This window comes from Ptiloglossa arizonensis, chromosome 6, assembly GCF_051014685.1.
Source record: "Ptiloglossa arizonensis isolate GNS036 chromosome 6, iyPtiAriz1_principal, whole genome shotgun sequence".
In the NCBI taxonomy this organism is placed as follows: Eukaryota; Metazoa; Arthropoda; class Insecta; order Hymenoptera; family Colletidae; genus Ptiloglossa; species Ptiloglossa arizonensis.
In genome coordinates, this window is record NC_135053.1 from 25,916,182 (window position 1) to 25,943,071 (window position 26,890).

The window sequence follows — 26,890 nt, forward strand, 5'->3', positions numbered from 1 at the left end:
AAATTTCGTATCACGGAACGAATCGTTTTTGACTAAAAGTAAAATGAGAAAAAAGGAAACATAAACGGGGAATATTATTTGTGGGGATGTTGCGTAAAATTATCGAACGTTTCTTCCGAGATAACGTATACATACCTATATTCTCTTCGTCTCGTCTCGAAGTCTCAGCAACGCTGCGCGATTTCTGCGAGAAATATAACGCGCGCACACGGTTCATAGTCGAGGATTAGAAACGATGAAGGAACTCGAATATTTTGCGAAAACTTTTGGCTTTCCGTTAACGAACGACGCGGTGGAATTTCTTCCATCGATTACGCAATGTGTCTACGAATCCTTTTGTGCGAGTGCAGAGCGAATGATACAGAAAATCTATAAGCAAACCGGACAAAATTTCTGTTTTGGATCAATCTACCACCGGTAATACCCTGAATGGCATATTCTCGTAAACGTTTCTTTCGATTCGCTTGTACGAGAGACGAAGAAAGAAAGAAAGAAAGAAGAAGAGAGCGAAAGCGAGAGCGAGAGTGAGAGCGAGCGAGCGAGCGAGAGAGAGAGAGAGAGAGAGTGAGTGAGAAAGGTAGAGAGAGAGAGAGAGAGAGAGAGCAAAGATGGGCGATAAAAGGAGGAGGGTAAAGCGTGTAGCTTGAATCAACAGAGAGAACGGATATTTCGAGGAACTTTCGTTTACGCATTTTGATATATACATATATCTGTGAACAGATGAAGAAGAAAAAAAACAAAGATACTTATATTACATACATAAGGTGTAAGTGAACAAAAAAAAGCATCTAATACGCTATTATTGATATAGGACACAAAGTAAAGTAAATATATATATGAGACAAAAAAAGTATATATATACATAAATTGATATATTGACGCTATATAAGGTTGCCGCTGAATGCGTTTTACTTTTGAAGGAAGATGGTGCGCAGTTTTCCGTTCAAACGTCGTCGAGGACGAAACAAAAGTTCACGGGATGAGATTAAGTTAGACAAAAGTATAAGGACCGTAGAGTCGAAGACAAAGTAGCTCTTAGAATTTTTATCGAGGCAACGTAAGGACGGACGGGCGTGACGCTGGTATACCACTTTCCAGAGACAGAGACAGAGACAGAGACAGAGACAGAGACAGAGAGAGAGAGAGAGAGAGAGGGAGAGAAAGCACCTGCCCATTTGTCTCGTGGCTTCTGCGTTTCGCTCGCTTATCGATCGGTCTCTCGGGTTTTCCGTCCTCTCGATCCGTCTTGCGCGTCCATCTTTCCCGATTCGTTCGCTCGAAGCGGTGCGCGAAACGCGGATCGAAGGAGAAACGGGAAAACGTCGTGAGAGACGTTGAAAAAAGTTGATCGAGGCGCGCAGCTACCCTCTCGCGAATCGCGAGATCGAACGAAAGGACTCGCGAGCGAGGCGTACACAGCCGCGTAGACGAGAAACACTCGGCTGCGGCTGCAGTGACTCGCGTTATTGTTCGGGGACCCGTGCCTACTCGAGAAATTATTTTCCCGTGTGTGCGCGCCCGCGCGCCCGCACGCCCGCGCGAGCTTGTTACGCGAATAACGAATTCATTGTTTTTCGGTCGTTGCAGTCGATGGAAACAACGTTGATTCACCGACCTCGCAAAAATACACGACCGACTCGCGTATCGTTCGCGAGGGAAACCCGCGCCCGTCTCTGTTTCTTAATTTATCGAAGAAACGAAACAGAGGCGACGAGTTCTTCGAGCACGTGTTACGAGTAAATATATTCGAGGCGATACGCTCCTCGATCGCCACGGGCGACCGGACCCTAACGCGGGTCTTGTACACACAAATTTCTAACGTTCGTTCCACTTTCGGGAATCCGTGAAACAGAATTTAAAATGTATCACGCACGCGCCCGAAACTCTTTTCTTTATTTTCGCCTTAGCTTCGAGGTGTAACATCGTATCGCGATTGAATCGTCGAGCCGACGTACAAGCCGCACTCGATACGCGAAGAAAAGGTCAAGATACTGAAAAGAATCCCAGCCAGCTGTAAGAATAAAGCGATAAACAAAGCGTAGTAGTCCCGTATTCGCGATTTACGGCTAGTTTACAGGATGTGTAACGCGTAACGGCATTCGCCGTAGAGAGGTAGCGAGCGAGCGAGCGAGCGAGCGAGCGACTGACTGAGTGAGCGAGCGACCGACCGAGCGACCGAACGAGTGGGTGAGCGAACGCGTGAGCGAGAAAGAAAGAAAGAAAGAAAGAAAGAAAGAAAGAAAGAAAGCGCGCGAGAAAGAGAGAGAGAGAGAAACGTTACGACAGCGGAAGAAGAAACGCGGCTCGGAGCAGCGAACAGGAGGAGAGGAAAAATACGCATCCGACTCGCGAGTTTTCCGTTTCTCTGCTGCAGTAACGACCGAACGTTTCGAGGATTAAACTCTAGGTGGCATCCTAATTTACAGGAACTAGTAGTCGAGCAATAGAACCGCACATTTTTCAGAAACTGATTATTTAATCGTACACACCCGGCTGCGAGCCGATATCCCGCATCATACATACACGCGCACCCAACACGTGTACGGTACACACGCGAGCGTGCGTGCGTGCGTGCGTGCGCGCGCGCCCGTGAATGCGACACTTACATACACACACGTACACAAAGTATCGAAGGAAACGGAGAATCGGGAAAGAGCTGCGAACCGAGTCGATGGAAAGAAATCTTGGCCGCTCAAGGTCGTTCGAAACGGATCCTTACTTTACTATCGAGCGCTTCTAGAGTTTCGGAAGAATCACCGGTACCTATTCGACTCGTTCGCCTTTCTCTTTCGCTTGTTCGAGGCATCGAAGACGCGAGAAAGGAAACGACGCGGTTAAACGGTGCGACCACTGGTAATCGGATAGCGATCTCGAGCGGCCGTATTCCTTTGCCTCTGCTCGAACAGCGCAGAGATCGAGTGGAAAGGAAAGTATCGGACGGACAAAGAAAGCGGAGAGAAAAGGGGGTAGCGACCGAAAGAAAGGTGTGCGAGCATCGAGTAGAACGCATGCGAGAAAAGAGACACATTCTTTGAACAAGTACACTAAAGGAGAACACACAGTACGCTATGCGAACAGACAGGCACAACCGCGCGTTCACTGTAAATAGAGAGAATGCAATGTTAATTATACGGCAATGTTCATCTTTATTATCGTAACCTGTAATATATTTATTTGTCCGGTCGTGAAAATACTTTGCGCAGTTTAACGATCCGAGGGCTCTGTTTCGTTTGAATCTGTCGCCGAGCCGCGCCAAAATGGGCATTGGTCGCGTGCTACGAGAGGACGGAAGGAAGAACTATTTTTCAAAGCGCTCGCGACTAAAGTTCTGGAGCGTGTGGCCTCTCCGATCAATGCCTCGCGACTATCGAGAACGAGATTCGAAACAGAACGGCGCGGCCCCGATCTTGGCCAATTTCCCCGATCGGTTCTTTACCCGCGCAATTTAGCGACGCATCGAATTGTTTCGACTCTACGCGCGTTGCGTTTCTATCGCGTTGCAGCCCTGGTTCGCGCGAATCCTACGAACCCAGAGCGTCTATCCTGTCTTCGTTGTCGTTTTTAATCTCGATCGATACGTTCGAAATCGTCGCGGCCTATAAAAAAACCCTCGCTGTCCAAGAACAACGACAAGCGCCAAGTTTCTTTGCAGGTGACGATAGTTTATTATTATTATTCTTTCTATTTTACGTTTAAACAAAGTATTTCTTTTGAGTAGATAGTCGACAATTGATTAAACCGACACACCCATATGCGAATAGTTGCGCGCGTGTCTTTACCCGGAGACGCTCGAAATAATATGTATGTACCCGTGACGAATCGCGAAGCGACGTTTGTTTTACCGTTCTCTACCGAACACCTTGGCATGCACCGAGGCTTTCGAAAGATAATTTACTTTTTAAGTCACGGATGCAAAACAAAACCTGTCACCCATTACAAATTCCTCTTTTATTTATTACCGATTAGCATGTAAGATGACGTTCTACCAACATATGCTATAATTATAAATACACCCTATATATAGTGGAGTAAGCGTTACATTACCTACTTACCTACCTACCTACCTACCAACCTACCCACCTACGTACCTATCTACCTATCTATCTACCTACCCACCTATCTACCTATCCACCTATCCGTCTACCTACCTACTTACTTACCTATGTACGTACCTACCTATCTACCTACTTACCTAACTACGTACCTACGTACCTATCTGCCTATCTATCTACTTACCTATCTACCTATCTATCTACCTATCTATCTACCTATCTACCTATCTATCTACCTACCTATCTACCTATCTATCTACCTACCCACCCACCTACCCACCTAACCGCTAATTTACCTAATCAACCTGACTAACCTACCACCACCTACCTACCTACCTACCTACCTACCTACCTACCTACCTACCTACCTACTTAACCACCTACTAACCTACCTACCTACCTACCTACCTATCCGTGCTTGACGGGTGAAACAAACAGATGAATCACGCAATCATATATTTAAGTTGCTATTTGGCACGTATACCTAAGTAATATACTAACATAAACAGTATGCAATAATAAATATGAGAAATTAAACACGATTTCTTTCACTCAATGGTTCGATAGCTCCCCCCATCCCCCCTCCTCGGCGTCTTATTGCACGCAATGTCCCTACCATCGTTCTTAAAGATTTTATCGAGAAACTTCAATCGGTACTGCTCGAAAGGACGATAAATTTCTACCAGGAAAAGGAGATTCGTCAAGGCAAGTGGATGCTTTTTCTTGAAAACAGCTTTTATTTACATTTCATGATAAATAAATTAATTGGCCTCTCGTAATAAATGCAACGTTAAAAGTTTTTGTATATCATCGTACGAAGACGCTAAAGTCGTTGGGCTGGCAAAAGTGGACAAAGACACGGAGAAAGCTTCAAAGCGGAGTAGTTCGAATGTTATCTTAAAAATCGTGGATAAATTCTCGTCGTATATTTTCCGACACCTTTCAATCTTGGCTCCTTTTTTCGGCGAAAAGATTTCATGGTTACACTTTTTCACCGGTCTGTATTTTATTCCTATTAATGTTTTGTTGCGCCAAACCGTGTACAGGCTGCGAGTTCGAATTACTCGGATTGAGTAAATGTAATTCCGGATTACTTTGTAATACTTGATTCATGGTGTTCTGTTTAACCGGAATTTGTGGTTGTTGCTGAACCGGAATTTGTTCTCCTTGCTGTGGAACTGGAATTTGCCCTGTTTGTTGCTGAACCGGAATTTGCCCTCCTTGTTGCTGCGGTACTTGTTGGTGTTGTTGATTCAACGGTAATTCACCTTGGAATTGGGGATGTTGCGATAAATCTGGATATTGTTGAGGAATGTTCGCGTGTACTGGCTGTACTGGTACGCGATTAGGATATTGTTGTTGAGAAACGACTTGCTGTTGTTGATAATATTGGGGATGATTTTGATCTTGGAATTGTTGCTGGTGCGGAAGATTCTGATTGGATCCTCTTGGGTCTACGTATTCCTGAGAAGACACTGGATGATGCGCGTATTGCGGGAACTGTAAAATATTGAAAAATTTTACCTTACAATTTGTCGATGTTGATAAACGTCTTTTTCAATTCCGTGCAACGCACGGAACGCATTGAAAGTACAATGCAAAACTTCTTAAGGCTTTCTCCTACTGTATCAAGTTACCAATTACTTTCTCTTTTTTATACATATTTTGTACAAAATATAATTTGAAACATTACGATTACTTACCGACTCGTGTTGCGCAGGTATATTACCTGGATGTGGTGGAAGCTAATAACAGCAACAAAAAGTGCACAAGCTAATTATTATCGATTACGAAAACGTTACAAACATCGCGACGCGAAAAAAATAAAGACTAATCACTAATTACACAACAAGCTACGTTATTCTTATCTAGAAATAAAATTAAAACACTAAACGACATAGTATCTCGTGTAACAAGTTTCGAACGTTCGCTGTTAAACAAATGTGCTCGCACTTAATTCTCTCGAGTAACAATTGCTTCGCAAGATATCACGATTGTTCGTTCTAACGATACATTTCGCATAATTAATTTTAAACCTACAGGCTCGTTGTTAGTTTATGCATGCTATTAACTAAACGTGAGTAGTAAAGCATCAAAGATAACACAACCGATGCAATAAAATATTTTTGCTAATCGGAATCAATCTCGTCTACAATTTTATTTATAATCCGGTACTTACCATGCCTCTGGCGATCAGTTTTTCCATCTCTTTTTGTTTGTAGTTTTGAAAATCTTTGAACTCTTCTTCGGTATAAATCTGTTGTTCGTCCAATGGCTGCCAACCCTCGTCTTGTTGAAAATCTGGTCTTCTAGTTTGTTCTACGAACTCTTCGTAGCTAAAAAAACAGTAGCGTAGTAATAACAATTATTTATAATAGATGCAAAATTATATGTACACACACCTAATAAGTCCATCTTTATTTAGATCAGCTTCGTTAAATAAATGCTCCCTCATTCTTTCCATTTCTTCCGCACGCCTCGATAGATCGCCCTGCAAGGCCCCGCGATCGTAAAGCTTATCCAGTTCTTTCAGAAATAATACTTTAACTTCATCTTGATCCCATACTCCGTTACCGTCAACGTCTAAAATATTTTTTATACATTGCGTAAAAATATATCACATTTGGAACGAAATCTCGAGTAGCAGTTTATCGATCGATAATTAACAAAAATTCTTTACTACCGTGGAAAAAGAAAAATGTTCTAGGATTAAAATCTTCTCTATCCATGTGATCTTGTCTCTCCCATACCTCTTCTAATTGCTGTTTGCTACCCGGATGATGTACCTACGAATAAAGGACGTATAAGAAATACGAAAACAAGGGAAACGTACGTTAAAAATAACTTACAGGTTCGTGTTGTTTGCGCTTCTCTTTCATTGCTTGTAATTCTTCCTCGTACTTTTTTCTCTCCCCATTATCCATGTCTGTAACGAATAAAACAAACTATATAAAGCAGAATTAATCGAAAATAGATCGATGACAATTATGGGTTCAATTCGTAACGTTACTTTTTAATTTTTCCTCTTCTTCGAACTTCTTTTCCATTTCGTGTAACTTGAATTCCTTTCGTCGTTTCTTATCGACTTCTGCCAAGTCTTTTGTAATCTGTATAGAAAAATAATGTATACGTAATGGCTAATTGCTAGTCGCGAAGTTGCAATTCCGAACAGTAATAATTTTGTACAACCTTGGCGATTAATTTTTTCAAATCCTGTATTTCGAACGTACGCGCATTATCGTGATCTAAATGTTCGGCTATTTTAAGAAACTTGACGTCTAAACCATTTTGTAATTCCATTTCCTTCGTCGCGAGATGTCTCAATCGTTCTAGTTCTTTTCTCTTTATCTCGTCCAACCTCGTCCTAACGTTATGATGTACAAATTGTAGTTGGTCGGCTATTTTCCCGCTCTAGCGAAAAAGAAATATTTACAAATGGAAGAGAATTTGATCATTTTTTTTGGATTCATTTCGAACGGAATACCGTAATTCCTGCTTACACGTATATCCGAATTGTCTGCATTTTTCAACTTTGCACGGAAATCAGGATCACTTTCTAATACACCGACAACTTCCATTAGATATCTGCCGTACTCCATAACATCTCCCTACGTAAACACTATATACTATAAGTTGCATTAATAAAACGAATAATTAATTATTCGGTAAAGAAACGTACCGTTTGTTCCAATTCGTCAATTTCATTTTCCTTGTCGTCCTCCTCGTCTGTTTTCTTTTCATTGACAGGAGGTGCAACGGATAACTGCATCGTTGCAATTATTACGATAAGAAACGCAAAGTACCGCATTTTTCTGCAAAAAAAATACGGTACAATTTGATTTATAAACGATTATAACCTCGAATCAGAAATGACAGCGTACTCGATAGTTGGACAAAAGAAATCCCGGTCGATCTTGTTTTATCAAAGTTGTTCAAATTTCTTACGAATATTTATTCCAACGTGAGGATTATTCAAAAGCAATTTACCAAAGACATCGATTCGACGATATCTTTTCAAGTTACCTCGTTAAAGGCTGACAACTTGTCTAACAAACACGCAACAGATATTTAGAAGGGAATGTTATCACGGACAAAGTATTTACGTATATACGCAAAGACTGCACTAACGCGAATACATTTTCCCGATTCTTTTATCGAATAGGCGTCAATTATTACAAACAGCTGTTCAACGATCGAGAAATGAAAAGTACTCGTAAAGCAATTGTCAATTCCTCGTAATTCTTTGATACCGTAATGGTTACACGAATACGGAAACGGTATGAGATCTTTCTCACAAATATAGGAGCGAAAATAAAAAGCGAGATATATCCACGAATTTAAAGTCAAACGAACCGAATGAGGTCACGTACAAAAAAATACATATACAGAGAATTCTTCTTAATATCACGGTTTACCGTTACTTCGATCGGCCTCGGTGAAAGTAGTAGAGATGTAACAATTTTCACTCGACACGACAACAGAAGCCTCGCTGTTCACGCTTAAAATCTAACCAATGAAAGTACGCGGTTGATCTTCGTGCACGAGTAAGTAATCGCAATCGCATATAATCGTACGTGATTGATCAGTCGCGAGATAAGATCGACACCGCGCACAATATCTACCAGGAAAGAGTGAACGCTAAACTCGTTGAAATATCCGGTGAATGGTAGATTTGCGACAAGAAAGAGAGAAGTTTGTTTCCAAAATGAGTAATGACGTGTGTTTCGGTAGCGGTGGTATTTTCACCGATACGGAAAAAGATCCATGGGAGTTTCCCCACTCGACGCCCCACTCTACTCGATTGCTGACGTCCGTAATTGATATCGGTTGACGTCACGGTCACAATGAAAACTTAAAAAACACAAACGAGAAAACGAACGGGGACACGAGATTAACGGATACTGATCAGTACCAGTCAGTACCGATTGTGGCCGATTCGTTCACGATGCAGTCTCGGGTATCCGTCGGCATTTCGTGTGCACGTACGCGATCGAGAACGTTGCGTTGCAAAAGTTGCATGAGATCCGCGATAGATGGCGACAGTAATATATAGGGTGCTTCGTTTATCTCAACCACCTCGATATCTCCGTAGCTTTCAAAGGTACCAAAGGTGAACGTACAGAGAAAAAGTTATACGACTCTTTTTTCCAAAAGTTATTCTTTATCCTCGACGTTTCAATGTCGTCTACGAAAGTTGGCAGATTATCGAGTTTTCTACTTGTCCCGATCTATCGCGCGTTTTCCTTAAATACCACCCGAAAGTTAAAATACCGATAGAGACCGCGTCCTCGACGATCGTTTGTTATTTTTTCGGTAGTAGCGCGCATTTTAATTACTTGGAAGGTTACGGTGGTTATTCGTTTCGTTCCGATCGAAACTCTCGGTTCGGTCCACAATCGATATCGCTGCCCGTTGATCAACGCGTTTAACTGATTTCATCTTGCAATATATCTACAAGTATTTACAATATTACGTCTTGCTTCGGAACTTTCGAACAAGGTGACATTTACAAATCCGTGTAACCCGTTAAACTTGTACCACCGTACGATTACAACCAAAGTTACAGCGTACAATAATTACGAAACGAAATTGAATTTAACGACGATTAAATTGGAAATTTGTCAATCGACGTAATAAATGATCGTTCGAATTTTCAAGTCTTCTCTCATCGGTCCGAAAGAAAAATTTGTTTCCAAAGTGATTTGAAATGCTCGGGCGTATCGCAAAAAGTAACAGAGGACTCGAGTCGTTTTTTCTGCGCAGAGAGCTGCGTGTTCGCGTAGCGATCTTGCATTCACCGACGATAAAAAAAAAAGAAAAGTTCAACATATTGCAACGTCGTACGCACGGTCGATGTCAAAATTCTCATCGAACAGGTGTTTCTGCAGTTTTACCTTGACGAACGGTAGAAATCTAAACAGGAGGTGAAAGGATCGAATGCATACATAGAAATAGAGTATATAACGGAGATTATGACCACGCCCCTGACCGATCGAAACCCGTACCGTACAACAAAATTGTCCTGTCAGCTTGTACGCGGCACAAAGAGCGAGACAAAGCTTCGGGATAATTTATCGTTTTATCGCGTTCACCGCCAATAATGGCCGTAATCGAAACGACGAAAAAAACCCGATTCCTCGTCTTAGAACGAATCGCAGTCGTTGCTCTCCTACTCGTAAATCTGCATACTTTTTTCATTTATTTGCGTCCTTTCGCGATAAGTTCCTCTATCCAAAAAGAGATAAAAATAGAAAGGCGAAAGGCACTTTGCAAAAAGTAAACGCAAATAAAATATAGAAACCAGGACTCGTTTTCGCGAGTACGGACTACTTGACTTTGGAATTTGCGCAAAGCGAGCACGAAATTATCGATGCCGGTCCAAAGGTGGTAACTCGATGCTTTCGTTCTATTTTTTCGACAGAGAAAGGGAATCACGAGCGAAATCAAAGGTTACGATCGTTTCCCGCGCGAACAGCAACATAGGAAATTAACAAGAAAAATCAAACGAGAGATTCTAAATCCACAGGAGCCAAAACCGAAAAGAAAAGTACAATTTTATGGAAGAATGTAGAAAACAAATGTTGCCCGTTTGCGAACGACGCGTTGTACCTACCGAATAAATATAATACTAGAGTTGTACGTTACCGTCTTTCTATCGGAGTCTTGTACGATACTTATTTTCATTTATTCGGTATTTGCTATAAAAGCGTAAACACGTTAATTCGTACGATAATCGTATAGGCAGATCGGCCAACCGTCTTGAATTTGTTTTCTGGGTTATCAGTTTCCTTCTCTTCAACGCGATCGCTTGTGTTCGCATTGTACTCGTTACATCAATTTGTACGATAATAACAATACCAATTGTATATCTCGTAACACGAAGGCTAAAAGCGTTAAGAACGCGCAAAGATTACTCTTCTACTTCCCGTCGAAACAGAAGAACGGAGTGTCGGTGCTCCGGAAATACCATGTCGCGTAATCGAGGACTCTCTCGCACGGCTCTCGGTAGGAAAATGACAAGGTAGAGAGCTCGCGGACGATCGCGAACGATCGCGAACGATCGCGGACGATCGCGGCCCACCCTGGCGAACACGCTCGAGGATCCGTGAACCTTTGAATTCCTCGAACGGTCATTAGGACAAAAGTATACCTGTGTCCGCGATCCTTCGTAGACCTGTTACCTCTTCGGACAATGCCCGGCTCCGACAAGTGTTTTCGTATCCGATTGACCCATCTTCGGACGGAACACTCCGACAAACGGCTAATTTTTCTTCGAGCTAACGAGCTTCGTATACCTGACGTATCCTTCCCCGACCGGTCCCGCCCCGTCCCGTACCGCCTCGTCCTGTTCCGTCTCACCCCCGAACAATGTCTACCGAAGGGCTGGCAAGTCGCGCGTGCACTCTGGGAACAGAGTTCTTTCCTCTTCCCCACCCTCTTCGACCGGACTTGGTCGGTTTTGCTCCTGCGTTGCCGATTGTTTCGCCAGGACACGCAAGATGGGTACGAAGTCGCTCGATCTCACCTTTGTTCGTTGGTTCACTTTTCTCCGCTGCGAGTAAAAAATGTCAAGTTTCGCGAGGTACGTCCGATCGAAACGAGAACCGCGTATTTCGATCCCGAGGATCGTAGGTCGTAGGAAGGTCGGGTCGGGACGGTGATTCGCAAACGCGTCCCATTGAGGCGAGAATCGGGCTTCTAGGGAGTCGTCGTGCCCGACTGGATGAAAAAAATTCTCGGTATACGGCGAGATATGACGGAAGCAGCTAAATGCTTAAACGCTCGAAACTCCGGGCTTAAATGCCGTTGATTGCAGTAGGAGGGAAATGAGAGGTTGCACGATGGACTCTCCGTGTCTTGTAGTAGCGAGCGTTCTCAAAGACGGTGGTGCGCGTACCGGTTCGAGTCCTTCCTCGAATCGGCCCGATAGATGATCACTCTCCTTTCGATCGTGCTCGAAACGCGGCCCGATTCCCGATTCGAAAGCTTTGCCTCGACTCGTTCGTTTCTTCGTTCGTTTCTTCGTTCGTTCGATCGTTCGTTCGTTCGCCCTGACACTGATTCCGTCTGCCTGTCTCGTCGCACCGCACTGCTCGGCACCTTGCCTCGACACATTTTATTCTTCTTCTTATTACGCGGGTAAAGACCCTTTGGTAGCGGTGGACGGAAAGAGGTAAAAATAAATCCAACAAGTACTGTAAGAACAGAAGCGATTTGACGATGCGAAGTGCGCCGTTGGCTGACCCGTGCATACGGTCTACACGGTTGTTTTCCGTGCAACCTAGGCGTAGCGTATGGTCGAGTCGGCTGTGCTCGCTACAGGGCCAATACGAGCAACGCGATTAAAAATAATAATGGCCGTTTACACGCGGGACTTTTAAGTTTTAACAACAATTTTGTCGTCTTCCGAATTTCTTTCAACGATCTGACGGAAGAGGAGTAATCGGTGTTTCGCGATTCGATCGGAGGAAAACGGAACGAGACGATGTCCAGGGCTTGGGTGTTTCCGACTTCTAATTAGCGTCGTGAGTTTAGTCGTGAACGAGCGTTTAGCGGTATCCGTGACGGATCTTGGTCGAGGGCCAAGTAGAATCGAGCTTCCGTTTCCTGGGAAGAGTCGGCTCCGACAGGGGACAGCCCGAATGGTTTTCGCTTGTTCTCTGCACGGTTGTACGCTTCCTCGGCGAGAGATACCTGACGATACCGTGGTCCCCGGTTCATCGCCACTGTCCACGGGAACTACCGACCGTGGTTCCGAGCTCTCGATTCACGCGTTGCTTTCCCACTCGTAAGGGATGATCGGTCGCGAGGATAACACGGACGAGGAAACTGGGGACGAAAAGGAACCGGAAGAACGGGGATAAGAGTGGACGATGGTAGGGAAAAGGGGAAGCTGGAATGGGGAAAGGGGAGGGGGTAAGGGGAAATGGGAAAGCGAAAAGGGGGAAGGGAAATGGAAAAGGGAAAAGGGAAACGGGAGAAAAGTGAAAGGGGGAACGTGAAAGGTGAAAAGGGAGAGGAACGAGGGGAGGGGTAACGGAAAAGGGAAAAGGGAAAAGGGAAAGGGGAAAGGGGAAAGGTGAAAGGGAAAAGGGAAAGGGAAAGGGAAAAGGGAAAGGGAAAGGGGAAAGGAGAAAGGGGAAGGGTAATGTGGAAGGGGTAAAGGGAAGAGGGGGCGGCTAGGTAGAGAGGTAGCGGAACAGGTAAAACAAAAAGTTGGGAAAAAATTGAAAACCAGTCTCGCGCGGTTGGCTGTTCGAAGTCTCTGGCGGACTGCGAGCTGGACTCGCTCTCTTCTCCTTTTCCACCACCATCGCTATCAGCAACCACCACCACCATCGTGTTCGGCAACGACTTACGGTAACAACTACGCCAGCGGCTGCAGCAGGCACCACCACCAACCGACTCGCTTGGCTACCATCGCCAACACCTCCTTTTCCTCCTCCTTCACCTCTTTCCCTTTCCGCTTCTCCGTTTCTCTCGGTCCACGTCCTTCCTTAATTCAGTCCAATGAGAGCCGCTCTTCGATTCGTCGCACCCGTCACAGATCTCCGCGCGTTGATTTTCAGAGGATACGTAGCTTTTTTTCGTTTCGTTGGTCGATCTCGGCTCGAGTTCGTCTTCGCGATCGGTGCGAGCGCGGTTCGGTTCCTCGAGTCTTGGCGACGCTCCCGTCGTCCATTCGGCTTCGAGATCGTAGTTTCGCGTACCGGTCCGTCCCGTCCGTGGACACGAGGAACGAACGCCAGGAGACGACGATCGGTGCTCGGAGAAAGTGGTGTCGGGCCAGTAGTGGCAGCGGCGAATCGACCAGTGGAATCGTACAGGATATCGTCTCTGGCCGATAAACGTCAACTCGAAGAAAACCTTCCGGGAAGAGAAAGCAAGAATTCCCTTGCCGGGCCAGCGAAACTACGATAAGGATATATACCTCACGGAGGAAATATGTCTCGTGGCAGTCGCGACGCGAACCGGTTGCGCGCTCTTAAAATAGTTCTCCGCGCATAGGTTTACCGCTCTGCCCACCGCTCGCTCGCTGGAACACGTCGCAGGACTGCCAGGTAAATATCGATGAATCTCCGTCTTCTTCTTTCGATCGGCGAATCGGAGAACGCTTCTTCGGTGGGGCTTCTCCGACCTCGTCGTCTGGGATCTGTTATTCATCGCGACAACACGTTTCGCACCATCGCATCGATCCACTCGCGGTAACTGCGCTTCGATTCCGTTGCCCCGATCGACCGAGATCTCGCAACGTACGCTCGTGGACCATGAACGTGTTCGAACGTTCGCGATCGAGATACCTACGCAACCAGAACCGAACCTCTATCGAATTATTCCCCTACGAACTTCGAACCTTGGACGAACGGTCGACGGTGGATGCGATATTTTTACGATCTTCCTGAAACTTTTCGTAGACGCGAGTGTAGCTACGTCGACGCGAGACCCCGTCTTTCTCGTTGATCGTAGTATTCGCTGTACGCCACCGAACGAATACGATCGCAAATCTCGATCCAACGCCAACGAATTTCGATCGCGAGGCGTTCTTCGTATCGGCGATCACGATCGATGAGAAATTTAGTCCCCGTTCGTGGTTCGTCTCCGCGAGACAGGCTGCCGCGTTTCCGCGCGATATCGGTTTCTCGAGAAACCTCTATCTTGGACACGTGCGCGGTTTTACGGTCGGCCATTTCACGATCAATCGAGTCTGCCTTCTCTGTAGTTTCCAAGAAGGAGGATACCGACGAGACCGAATCAATGACGCTTTACGGATGAACGAGCGTTATTAAAATCGACCGTTTCCCAACAGCTACGAGAACGATACTCTCCTAAACTCTCCGACACTCGGAACGGTGTTTTCGATGCAACCGAACTAGCGAAGAGCGGCTAACAGACTTGGTAAACAAACGACGCGTACACTCCTGCAGTCGCCGATAATCGATCTTAAACGATGGAACCTGGAAAGCGTCGCGATCGGACGACCGATGAGAAAAAACTCGTCACGAGGACGACGAACGAACAGAAGCAACGAAACGTTGAATATTTTTATTTTCCTAGAAGAAAAAAAGAAAAACAAAGAAAAGAGAAGAAGAAAAGTAAAACGGTGGAAGACGAGACACGAGGGGGTAGAGAAGAGAGCGATTCGAAAGAGCCCTCGGTCGCGATGCCAACGTAGGTAGACGCTACGGTGGCTTCCACGAAGTCGATCGCCGTTTGTTATTGAAGTTATTCCATCGCCTCGAGCCAGAACAAGGCGAGGCTGTAAGCAGCACGTCTGTCCCTGGATAACGAGCGTTTACATTTCAATCCAGCTGGAATTTTTCTAAAACTGTTCGGTCTCCAGTCTCGATGCGCGCGGCGCCTACCGTCGTGATTCCTCCATTGCATTGGACATCCGTGGCATTTCAATTAGCCGCTTCGTGGAATAAAAATTGCGCGTCGTTTCTCCTGAATCGCAACGCCGTGTTTTCGATTCGGGAGAAACACCGCTCTTTCTCATTCGGGTTCGGTAATTCGTGGATTTTCCATGCGGCGATCGCGATCGTTTCGACCATTCGTCTCGATAAACGCGAAAAATTTACACGATTCTCCTTCTCCTTTGTACGAACGAGTGTCAACCGATGTGCCGCCCGATAAGAAATTTCTTCGTAAATTGAAATCGGCTACCATTCGACGCTGAAAAGTTCAATCGCATTCAGTGAACTTCCGCGACTTCCAAGAATGCAAAGCATTCGCGCGTCAACCGTACGTACGATTTGCAAATTGTGTGCCGCGCTAAAATAAATATTGGACTTGCGTTGCGAAATACGTATCTACGGATGCGTATCGATTTTTCGGAAAATTGAATCGCGCTTAACGATGCAGTTCGGGTATACGGTGGGGTGTTCCGAACGTATGGATTTTAAATATCGTCGGTAGTTGACGATTCGGGCAGATTCGTCCACGAATAGAATTTCTCGAAAGGTCCGTCTCTCTCTCTCTCTCTCTCCTTCTTTCTCTGTGTATTCACCTGTTGCGACTGCATAAAATCGCCGGCCGCGACTGGCTCATTCAGTTCGGTTCGGTCGAGCGAAAAGCGGAGATTGAATGAAGTGGCACTGGTCGAGGGTGGCACGGGATTACACTGGCGTTAAAGGGACAAGGGGTAACAATTACCTGGAGGAAGTCATCGTTGATCCGATCCATCCGCTCGGTATTCGTTTACGACTGCACCTTTCCGAGCGTTCGAGTGGAAATTTCGCGTGAAAAAGGAGCCTCGTGGTTCGTATCCGATCGGTCGGTTACGGTTCGCTCGAGCAGGACCCGGCGCCAACGAAACTGTCCTGCAAGTGGCTACCGCGCGGTAAACTTTTCGATTCTCGGGGCCAAGATAGCGCGCAGTATCGGACGCGTGTTTTTACGTTCGCGGCTGTTCTTTAAGGATCGCGAGATGGTAACTCGATGCTGAGCGTTGCCACACGCTTACGATACTTTTTTTTTCTTCGCGAGGTAACGTTCGAATGAAATTTTTCCGGATCGGCACGCGTAACGGGTCGTTGAAATAGAATTCCTATCCAATAATAATTCGCTTGAAATGTCGTAGGACGTGATTATGCGGTATATAAATAGTCGGTTAATTGGCACGTTCGAAACCTGTAATTATTACGCGCGCAATCATTTTGCATCGAATTATCGGAGTTTGCGTCTTTACGTTCAACCTCTTACTCCGTCCAGAACCGTATTTCCGGCAAGTCGGCGCGTTTCAATCTCGTTTCGCATTTTCTCGCAACGGGTAATCGATTATCGTGCACGATCGATTTCACGCTTTCCGCGTGTGGCGGTAAAGAACGAGTCGCGTTTCTCGAATATCTAACGAACGTTGAAACGATCCGCGAGGATACGGTGTAGGTTTCGTGGGTGCGTGAGATTAAAAATTCGTTCTTTCGGTACACACATCCCTCTCTTAATGACATCTCCTGACTCACGTTCATGAATATTCTTAATGAGCTTAATCGAGCTTCATGGTCGTAATGAACGCACGCGATTCACGGTCTTCCGTAGAGACGCGTCTTGTTGCTCCTCCGCGACGTCCCGTTGTTCGAAGGAAGCTGCGCGGCGCCAATTTATCGCGGTTTTCGATCGCTACCGATGATGAACTTCTCTCGATACGCGTGGACTCGATGCACCGCGAGGCGCGTAATTGTCTTGGACGCGTGCTTCGTTTCGCGCGATCGAGACGAAAATCCGTCGAGTATCGGATTACAATTGGTACGTTAATGTCCGTTGACGGGTGTTTCTCTAGAACACGATGACAAGTTGGAGCAGGACGCTGGCCGTAGGTATCGTCGGAATCTTTCTTTTGGCGGCGACGAGGAACTACACCGAGGCCTGCAACGAGGCGATCTGCGCCAGCGTTGTGAGCAAGTGCATGCTTACGCAGAGTTGCAAGTGCGATGTCGTCACCTGCACTTGCTGCAAGGAATGCTTCTCCTGCCTCAGTTACCTTTACGACGAGTGTTGCTCGTGCGTAGGTAAGACAGCGTCTCCCGTTCCTCGACGATTCGATCGAACGTTGATGCACTCGTGTTTCGTTCGAACGAATCATCGAACCTTTCCCAGGCATGCTTTATCGTAGATGTAACCCTCCGCTAATTGTCTAAATTCCGTAGCTCCTTCGCGTACCTTGCCACCTACTACTGCTCGCGGACGATTGAAACTATCCCATCGTGTGCGACCATTCGTATTCTTAATCTTTGCGCGTAAATTGTAATGTCGATCCGTATTCCTTCGTCGTATCTTTTGCCCACTTACCACCGATATAAGTCTAGTTTAAATTTAAACGTTTCTTCTCCTTTATCTCGCCTTTTTTACGATACGTACAGTCATGTACGAACTCTCCGTGTTTTTCATTCACCCAATCTGTATCTGTACGCAATTAATCGTGTACCTCGTTGCTCGTAGACCTGTGTCCGAAGCCAAACATCACGGATAATCCATTGAGTAAAAAATCTCACGTGGAAGACTTCAGCGAACCGATGCCGGGTTTGTTTCAAGCGTTAACCGCTGAACCGGATCCGCACGAACGCTGGCTCACGTTCACGTTTCCGGTAGACTTCGACATGTCCCTCTTCACACCGAAGCACGAGAAAGAGATGAAGTACCACATGCGTGCGTATCGCCGTTTCCGCGATTCTCTTGTTTCTCGCGTAGCCGTCATTGGTACGATCTTCGTCTCACGAGACGTCCATCTCTTCTTTCAGAGACCGCGGACGAAGAGGTGCACCCGTTAAAGCCGAACGTGATGACCGTCAACTGTACGGTCGCGTTTATGGCTCAATGCAACTCCTGGAACAAGTGTCGAGCATCTTGTCAGAGCATGGGCGCAACCAGTTACAGATGGTTTCACGACGGTTGCTGCGAGTGCATAGGCGACACCTGTATCAATTACGGGATCAACGAGTCGAGATGCGTACACTGCCCACTGGACAAAGAAGAGGACGATTTGAAGGACCAGTACGACGATTACGGTCAGGACGAGGACGATCTGGCCGACGACGAGATCGACTAACGTCGCGCCGTAATCCCCCTTCGACGTGGCGGCCACTCGCGCTTCTTCGAGGATGGGAAATCTATACTGTGGTTGTGCCTACGGTGCGCGCATATTGTCCGGTGACGATACTTTCGTGAAACGAACTTGCGAATCGCGACGATTCTCCGGTATTCGCTCGTAAAATTGTATTCGTATACGCGAAAGCTACACGGTATCGGTAATCGACAACCGTTCATTCGCGAGACGGACCCAGCTCCCTTGAAAAGGGATTCGCTAGTTGGGAGGTGTAATTTAAACGATCACGGTTAAGATGGCTCCAAGCCATCGACTGGCGTGTCGCGGCCGTGTTTAACCGAGCAAACGCAAACGAAACCAATGGTCGGGCTCTCGTTCACGGTGGTTCCTCGAACTGACTGGTTTCAAGCGTAGCAACATAGCGCGTAAAAGTCGTTGCTCGTTAAGTGTTAATATGTATGTAAGTAGCTCTGTAACGTCGAATGTTTTATTAATTTTCTGTGCCATATGAATAAAGTTGTATATGTATCGAATCGTTCTTGACCGATTTACGCGTACTGTATCCGATTTTATCGATCAGATAGTAAACGTAGTCCGTGTTCCTCTAACACCTATCCTCCTACCGTGTAACGCTACCGCGCTCGACGTGCGTTCACTTTACGTTGCAAGGATAACGGAGAATATACTTTGCCGGTATTAAAAGGATAGCAGAAACGTGTGTTTCAAAGGATCACGGACGATACGTACTACTGTTGTAGGTGTACATACGAATAATCAGGTCGGACGGAAATGCAATTTATACGATATGGTTTAATACTGCACTTGATAATGCCAATGCACAACATTCAGACAATACGAAGGATCGAATAGAAAATTCTTCGAATGTTTAATTTCAAATTCGTGCGGTTAAATGTAAATAAAAACTTTAATATATGTGAATATACGATACTTAAAATTGCATATTAAAGCTTTACGAAGAATGATATACCCGAGATCGAAATTCTATTACGAAATTAACGATGAGCAACTCTCCCCTGAAAATTATTGACAGACTAGAGAGGAGAAACGGGATCGATATCGATTGTGATCATTCGGGGCTGAACTAACGTTAAAAGAAACCCCGTTATATTTAAGGTCCATAAATAACCCCACTTTGTGGTACGTTTCGTCCTTCGAATGATTATGTACCGATGTATCGCGCGATATATAAACACTTCACATTCAACTCTACTTTGTTATATTGATCATCAAATGTCGCATTTCGCGCGTCTTTTCAACGATCGCATACATTAATTCATTGACGCACTATTAACGCGCGTTATTGTATCACGCTTATAAATATGATAATTCCGAACGATTTTGATCGTTCCCGTTGATAAAAGATAACAGCGTTCAAAAGGAAGCATAAAATTTGCCTGCAAATACCGTATATTTATACAGGCGGGTGTTCGTCCTGTGTTTCATTGCTTTCTGGTAATCTAATGAAAGGCAAATCACTGCCGCTCCACATCGAGTACAACTGAGATCTCGCACATTCCTGAAACGATGAATTTTTGTAATATGCGACGAATATTTGAAAATCGCTCGTAAATTAATGCTAATGTAATATTATAGGAAGATTCTCGATAACGATAATCGTAATTATTCTAAAGTGTAACCATGCATTACCCCACCACCAGCGCTCTCGGAACCTGAACGACTATGGGCTGATATGCAAGAATCTGTCGAAGAACTGCTTTTACGAGACGGTAACATATCTACAGTACCTAATGGAAAAATCAAGTGTTACACGCTGTTATCTTTACCCGTTGCCCGTAATGCGCACACTTACCGAGTTCAACTTCTCTATGATCGCTATGCGAATGAATGCTATCTTTGCTGTCTCCGTGACTACCACTGGCTCCACTTAGCTCTGCGCAAGATACAATGAACAATTTATCGACCAAACAGTGAGCGAGTAAGCTTTAATGCGTATCAAACCGTACCTGAATCCCTGTGCTCTCCACTGTGTGGACTTTGATCGTTTTCGCGACGTCCCGATTGATCGGAGTGATCGCACGAGTGGGAATCGTGCGGCCAACACCTCGAGGAACCCACTTTACGAGATCCTGGCCAAATCGTCGAGTCATAGTTTGACTCGAAATTGCACGTTGTTAAAGTAACACCCGGAATATGTTGATTGGCGTAAGCCGATAATTGATTTAAGGGTCTAACTCCTATGTAGATGGGATGGATAGTTTAATATATAATTAATAAATAACATTTATTCTTGAAATAAAGATTGACAAGTAACGTTTATTCTTTCGTTCGTATGTACCTGGTTTGCACGATAACAACCGAATTGCCTCCTGTAGGCCATCCTGACTAGCCATGGTAGACGTCTTCCATATAGTGTCGGGAGTAGTGGACCTACTTCTGTCTTGATGAGGGACCCTTAATCGCAACCTAACATCTTGCCGTGGCCAATCTACGATGTTTCGACAATCCCACGGCATAGACCACCTTCTCATTGTATTTTCCGACACTTCGCCAGACATTTCTGCAGCTGCTGTTTCGGACCACCTCCTCTGAACCTTTTGCAGAAAATTAAATAATCGTACGAAATTACCAATAAAAATTATACACTTAACTCGACAAAATTACCTGCAGAGGAAATAAAGGATACGGTAAAGGCGATCTATGACAGTTTTGCACCATTTGTTGCGTAGACGACGAAGACACAGGTGGCAGTGAACTATATAACCTTTCGAAACACTGTTGAAGAGATGCAATATCACATTCGGCAGTACCGCTTTGCGAACAAGAGCATTCGACCATTCCACCTAAAACAGTCGCTTCGAAATTATAGTAAAAAGAAGCAAGAGATAATAGAAAGCAAAGGTAATTGTTATTTCTCACCTACGCATTCGCAACAAGCGACGCAGAACTGGTATTGTAAATTTATGAAAGTTAATAAATTATCTCTAAGTATGTCCTGAAAACAATATCGCTTAATATTAAACGTATCGAATCTTTGTATAATTTAAACAGAAACAAACTAATTACGTACATGTATATCTCCTTTGTTCTCACGAGTTTCACGATCTCTCAAGGCAGAAATAATGTGATTCTTTACTGTATTGCTCGCTATGTATGTCGCTCTTGTAAGTTCTTCCCAACCAGCGAGGCATTGTCCCGGTAGTCGGCATTGTGCCAATGTATTATGAGCGGATAAGAGAGTTTGTAACGATTGAGCCAACTTTGTACCAGCTGTGCATAGGCCATTGAGTGCCTGTATTAAACAATGTAATTTGCTTTTTGCATTCCTTAAAGTAAAACTTATTACGAATGAACAAACCTGTAAGTACACTAGCCAATTACCAAGACACTCGTTTACTTCTAACTGAAGTTTAGTTACTTGATTGTCGGTGGACTTTGGTTCTGTACCGCCTTCTGCCATATTTACATTCTTTTAGGTCTTGGATATTGCTGCGAATTTAGTCCCCTACCGATATAAGAAATCACATACCTACATCTTTATGTCTGTCGCTAAGCATTGATTTAGAAATGTTGTAATAATGAAAGTTGTAAACAATAGAAGATGACGAAGACAGGAAGATTAATCAACAGGAAACAAGGTAGAGTAGTAATAAATGCAATAACGATAAAGTGTTTGAATAATTTCTTTTATTAGGATAAAGAAACTTTTGACGATTCGAAACAGCAACTTTTTTAACAAAAAACATCGCGAATCAATCACTTACATGTTTTCTGGTTATTCGGTGTATCCTCGATAATAAATTAACGTAAGAAATAGGAATCACAGACTTCGCGTTGGCGTCGAAGCACAGGTACCGGCATCATCGTAACCCGGCTCATGCACACCTCACTACTCGATCTAACGTTGTAAAAACCGAAATGAATCCCGTGTACGCGGCAACGCTCATTTGTGGTTGTACCTTTCAACAAGACATATAATACGAAATGTCTTGACCAGATGCCGCCATTTGTACCCGACCTGTACGAAGAGTCGCGCAAAACCTCTTAAACCTACTGAACCCAGTGACGCGCAACTTACACTTCGAGTCTTCCAACAGAAAAAGTATTTATATTCTTTAATATCGGTTAAACTCGTCTTGTACCGTACCTTTGCAACAAATCTTTGCACGAAACTAAAAATCGCTACATTTTTTTATACCTTTACGCGTTAGACGATAAACTATTTAAGAATACTGTAGATAGAATCGTACGATTTACACAATTTGTAAATTATTGTTGGTCGCCTGTATAAAATTAATACCAATTTACGATGATCGATAACGGCAAGTACGAGATAAAAGATTCGACCGGTACTGACACGGAAAAGTTCGATTCCACTTTGTCGTCGTATTAATTGAAGAAATTTTTGGGCACCACTGTACTAGGCCAAACTTGGCTCAAGTTGGCTCGATCGGACAGTACCGTGCCGTCAGTACACTTTCTATGAAGATTCAAATGTATGTCGATATTGTTCTTTCATCTAGCAAATTTTAATAGAAAAATTTATAATAAATATTGGGATAAAAAATTTCGACGTTGTAATTGTTTCCCTTATGTTTGTCACCGAAGGACTACGACGCCGATAACGATAAAGGTACGAAAACTAGCCATTGAAAATAAATATAACCTGAACGTATTGCTAATGTTTACAACCAATTAAACTTAAATTGATGAAATACATAGATGCTTAGGCTAGTATCGAGTTTGCAAAACATTCTTTGTTTATGCCGAAATAAGGTAATCATCGGTTACCATATTTGTGTACGGGTTGTCTGAGAATACGTGGCACAACGTGACAAAGCGTACGCATATGTCGCGTATTTTTAAAATCGATTTTCTCGCAAACGAGGGACCGCGTGAAAAAATATTGCTATATCTCGATGTATTCTTATCCGTCAGAATCACCTTCTTTTGGAATGTACCGTGCATTCTGGAACACTCTGTATTTTTAAGTATCAAGGATAACTACTTCAGTCAATGACAGTAATCGAATTGAAAAAATATGGCAACACATATCTTGTAATGTTCAATGTTATTTCAAAAGGAAAGTAAACGTCGTACACCGAAAAATGTAGCCGTGGCCTCCTTAATTCGTTTCGCACCGTACACGACCTTTGGGATGTAATTATAGTCGTACAAATAAAATAATGGGAGCGTAATTTAACCAGATGTGCAAAACTTCGAAACGTTCCGCCCTCCGTCCACTCCGAAACACAGTACGCATTAAATGTGAAATCTGGTTATTAACGCATGTACGTTGATCGATCATCGAGCCGGTGTAAAATTTTGCGAACGAAACATTCGACCTGGTCGAAACCATCCGAAATCGTTTCGTCGCTTTTAATCGTTGCGTACGATGTCGCGTAAACTGTTATACCCGATTGCTCGTCTTTCCGCTGTTCGGCCGAATCGTCGTGTCTTTCGTTTCTTTGTGAAATCGAAACGAAGACACCAGGCTCGACGAGGTGAAAGGGGCCGGAGCGCGCTGTGACGTACAGCGTTGATAAAAAAAAGAAAAGGACAGCGCGAGCCGCAGGAGGAAAGGAGGGCGAACAACGGAGAAGGAGAGACGAGAAAGGTTGAAAGGAGAGAGAATCCGAGAACCGACTGGAAACGCGATCGCGCGCAAGGGACCTCGTGACTCAAGTGGGGAGAGCGATGTGGTAAGCGATAGAAGGGAGGGGCTTAACGGTAAAATCGGTGTAACCTTATAGCAGCAGTGTTTTTCAACATTTTTTTTCCCTGGTACCACCCTGACGTTCGGATACCCTTTTGCGGTGTCCTCGTTCACGCAAACGGGGGGTGTTTCTTAACGCGCGGTTAAACAGCCGAAAACTGCCCAAATCCCCTTGATTCGTATTTACAGGAATTTCTTTTTATCTAGCGATTGTTTGCTCGCTTCCGAGGAAAGTATTCGTCACGGTCAAATCACCACTTTCAATTTAAGCGCACGAGCGACAAAGTCTGCCCATTGTCTAGATCTTGTAATTGCGTTACAATTCCATTTATGCTCCGTTTCGCGTTAATCGGAAAGCTTCGAGCCAATCCTCGAAACCGAATCCGTTTCACTGTTGTTCGAAGGGTCGTCTAGATTTCGTTGTTTGCGTAACGCTTTTCCAACTCGTAGGAGAGAATTACCGGGTAATAAAATTTCTTCGAAGAAGCGAGCAACTTGAAAAATACGTACATGTACGTTTATTATTATACGTGTATTTACTTTCTACGCGTCAAGAAATACCACGCGTACAGGAAAGGAAAAGCGAGAAGAGAAGGGGGAACGGGAAAAAAGCAGCAGATCTGAATTCGGATTACGAAGCGAATAATAATCCGTAGATCCGAGGAAGTTTAAGCGGGACGGTAGTATGGTTCAGTCAGCGACACTAATGAGGACGAAAATACGCTTTCATCGTGCTCGTTTTAAAATCGTGTAACGGGCGAGAACGAAGAGAGCCCCGTAGAGGCCAGGTGTTTGCGACGCTCCTAGAACGGGAATCGCTGATTCGCGGTAATTTCAAAGTCGGGAACGATTTCGCCGTTACTGACCACGGTCGTCGGTTTTTTGAAAGGAACGAACCGACAGGATGTAGGCAGGTGACGTAGGGCTCGACCGTGTTGCGCTCACAACTTGGTTAAGTATACGGTACGGTCTTAAATTACGCGAACCATGAAGAAGGGTAGTGTACGCAAGTAGACGCGACAATAAAGAAAAGTCTTTGTCTTTTGTGGCCGAAACGACGGTTTCAAATTTCGTTCCACAAATGTAAGTTAGTAAGTAAGTAAGTAAGTAAGTAAGTAAGTAAGCAAGCACGCTCGATGTGTTCACCGTATCGTTTCCAACGACTACGTGTACGCGTGGACACGCGTCGGTGTACTTTACGCGAGTACGGTGGAACGATATATGGTGGAGAATTACAATCTGGTATCATTTTCGACATCTTCGTGTCGTTTTTGCACGCGCCGGTTACCCACAAGGAAGCGATTAGCCTTTACCAAATCGATCGTTCCCCGCTACGGAACTATTCCGTTAATGCGCAACTTCTGTAATCGCGTCCGAGTAAAAGTTCCCGTAGCCGCTTCGATCAAACGCTAGCCGTTTTACCTTGGAAGCGTTACGGATACGCGTACGGTACACACAAGTAGATAGACAACGTGTATCGCGGCGTCGCGTTCGCGGACGACCGAGCGAGCAATCTTCTCGATCTCGGAGCACGACATTGGACAACCGGAGTCGGCCGGAGCTGACCGACGCAATTTTCCCTCCAGAGTACGTAACACGACCGAGCGACCGAACAAGACCGGACACTTTGTCCAGCTCTTGTCGAGCTCGTGAAAAATATCCATTCGAATATTTCGACAAACATCGCGATACGTCAACTCTCGCGGCAATTCCGCAAATTGATCTCGCGTTTGTCGAAAGAGGCGAGAGGTGCCCGATATTACGAGAATGGAACTTTTTCGTCGAGATCAACGTTTACGAAATCGGTGTCTGTTTCGATAGGAAGTAATAACCCCTTTCACTTGTACCGTCGTAAGACGTATGCCGATCTTCGAAAGAACTCGATACGTAGGAGGTGTAGCTTGCAAAGAGAAAAGGGAATAAGACGGAACGGTGGTCCGGTGACCACCTTGGGTCTAGTGCAAGCCACTTATTCTTGTTGCCGGTTCTAAGGCGAAAAGTCAAGAGGAACGTAGTCGAGCGTAGGTTCCCCCATAGTAGCCGGCTGGATGCACGGTACGTGCAGCAAGGTACACCGTACTTTCATAATGTCGAAGGAGTACAGGAGACCCGAGGCCTGTGGCACTCGACGGACGGCTAGTGAAGGGAACGGATCGTCATACTCGGTCGATACTCGACCAAACGGTCAGCGAAAATGCCGTCCGTAAGTCGCGCTTAACGGTCTTCGGTAACAGTGAACCGAAATTCCCGCGAATCGGTCCCGGTTCCAGTGATTTCTCGAGTAATTTCGATAATCGAAGGGAGGAGTTCGCGCGCCCGTACGTAGAACCCGAATAAACGACACAGAGACGTTAAAAGTCATGAGGAATCGGAAAGGAAGTCGCGGTGAAACGCCGGAATACCGCGAATAATTCCGCGTAGTGCGCGCTTCGAATGGATTCAACGAAACCATGAAAGGACGATCGTTTCTCGCATCGATCGCATACGGTGACCAAAAAGTTGCTCGGTGAACGGCGAGGAGGACCTCTTCGCGACCTTCCTTGGATCGAGTCATCGCGGGAATTCGATCGTCGAACGTTCGAATCCCCCGTCCGGTGTGAA

The 26,890-nt window shown here is 45.0% G+C and overlaps 3 protein-coding genes across 13 annotated transcripts; 1 reads left to right on the forward strand and 2 right to left on the reverse strand.

Annotated features, from left to right (window-relative positions):
- Nucleotides 1-4,766: 4,766 nt before the first annotated feature.
- Nucleotides 4,767-8,950, reverse strand: Nucb1 (Nucleobindin 1). 7 transcript variants are annotated; one of them, XM_076314855.1, is made up of 11 exons: nucleotides 8,675-8,950; nucleotides 7,732-7,864; nucleotides 7,553-7,660; nucleotides 7,242-7,463; nucleotides 7,063-7,159; nucleotides 6,902-6,978; nucleotides 6,736-6,838; nucleotides 6,455-6,635; nucleotides 6,232-6,388; nucleotides 5,756-5,797; nucleotides 4,767-5,552 (listed from the first exon to the last, which is right to left on the reverse strand). In XM_076314855.1, exons 2-11 carry the CDS (start codon nucleotides 7,858-7,860, stop codon nucleotides 5,034-5,036), a joined length of 1,635 nt encoding a protein of 544 aa, XP_076170970.1. In that variant the 5' UTR covers nucleotides 7,861-7,864; nucleotides 8,675-8,950; the 3' UTR covers nucleotides 4,767-5,033. The 7 variants fall into 7 exon arrangements, with proteins under 7 accessions (XP_076170970.1, XP_076170967.1, XP_076170968.1 ...); XM_076314852.1 differs by having other exon boundaries at nucleotides 8,468-8,950; XM_076314853.1 differs by having other exon boundaries at nucleotides 8,423-8,950.
- A 4,977-nt stretch (nucleotides 8,951-13,927) lies between these two features.
- Nucleotides 13,928-19,586, forward strand: LOC143148100 (twisted gastrulation protein homolog 1-A). Of its 5 annotated transcripts, none has more exons than XM_076314025.1 (4): nucleotides 13,928-14,113; nucleotides 17,332-17,560; nucleotides 17,991-18,197; nucleotides 18,290-19,586. In XM_076314025.1, exons 2-4 carry the CDS (start codon nucleotides 17,338-17,340, stop codon nucleotides 18,595-18,597), a joined length of 738 nt encoding a protein of 245 aa, XP_076170140.1. In that variant the 5' UTR covers nucleotides 13,928-14,113; nucleotides 17,332-17,337; the 3' UTR covers nucleotides 18,598-19,586. The 5 variants fall into 5 exon arrangements, with proteins under 5 accessions (XP_076170140.1, XP_076170138.1, XP_076170137.1 ...); XM_076314023.1 differs by lacking the exon at nucleotides 13,928-14,113 and adding an exon at nucleotides 16,095-16,194; XM_076314022.1 differs by lacking the exon at nucleotides 13,928-14,113 and adding an exon at nucleotides 16,109-16,242.
- Nucleotides 18,970-23,062, reverse strand: LOC143148099 (uncharacterized). Its single transcript, XM_076314018.1, has 11 exons — nucleotides 22,533-23,062; nucleotides 22,338-22,471; nucleotides 21,932-22,078; nucleotides 21,644-21,865; nucleotides 21,493-21,568; nucleotides 21,238-21,416; nucleotides 20,912-21,167; nucleotides 20,580-20,810; nucleotides 20,426-20,506; nucleotides 20,263-20,360; nucleotides 18,970-20,131 (listed from the first exon to the last, which is right to left on the reverse strand). Exons 3-11 carry the CDS (start codon nucleotides 22,031-22,033, stop codon nucleotides 20,027-20,029), a joined length of 1,350 nt encoding a protein of 449 aa, XP_076170133.1. The 5' UTR covers nucleotides 22,034-22,078; nucleotides 22,338-22,471; nucleotides 22,533-23,062; the 3' UTR covers nucleotides 18,970-20,026.
- Nucleotides 23,063-26,890: the final 3,828 nt, after the last annotated feature.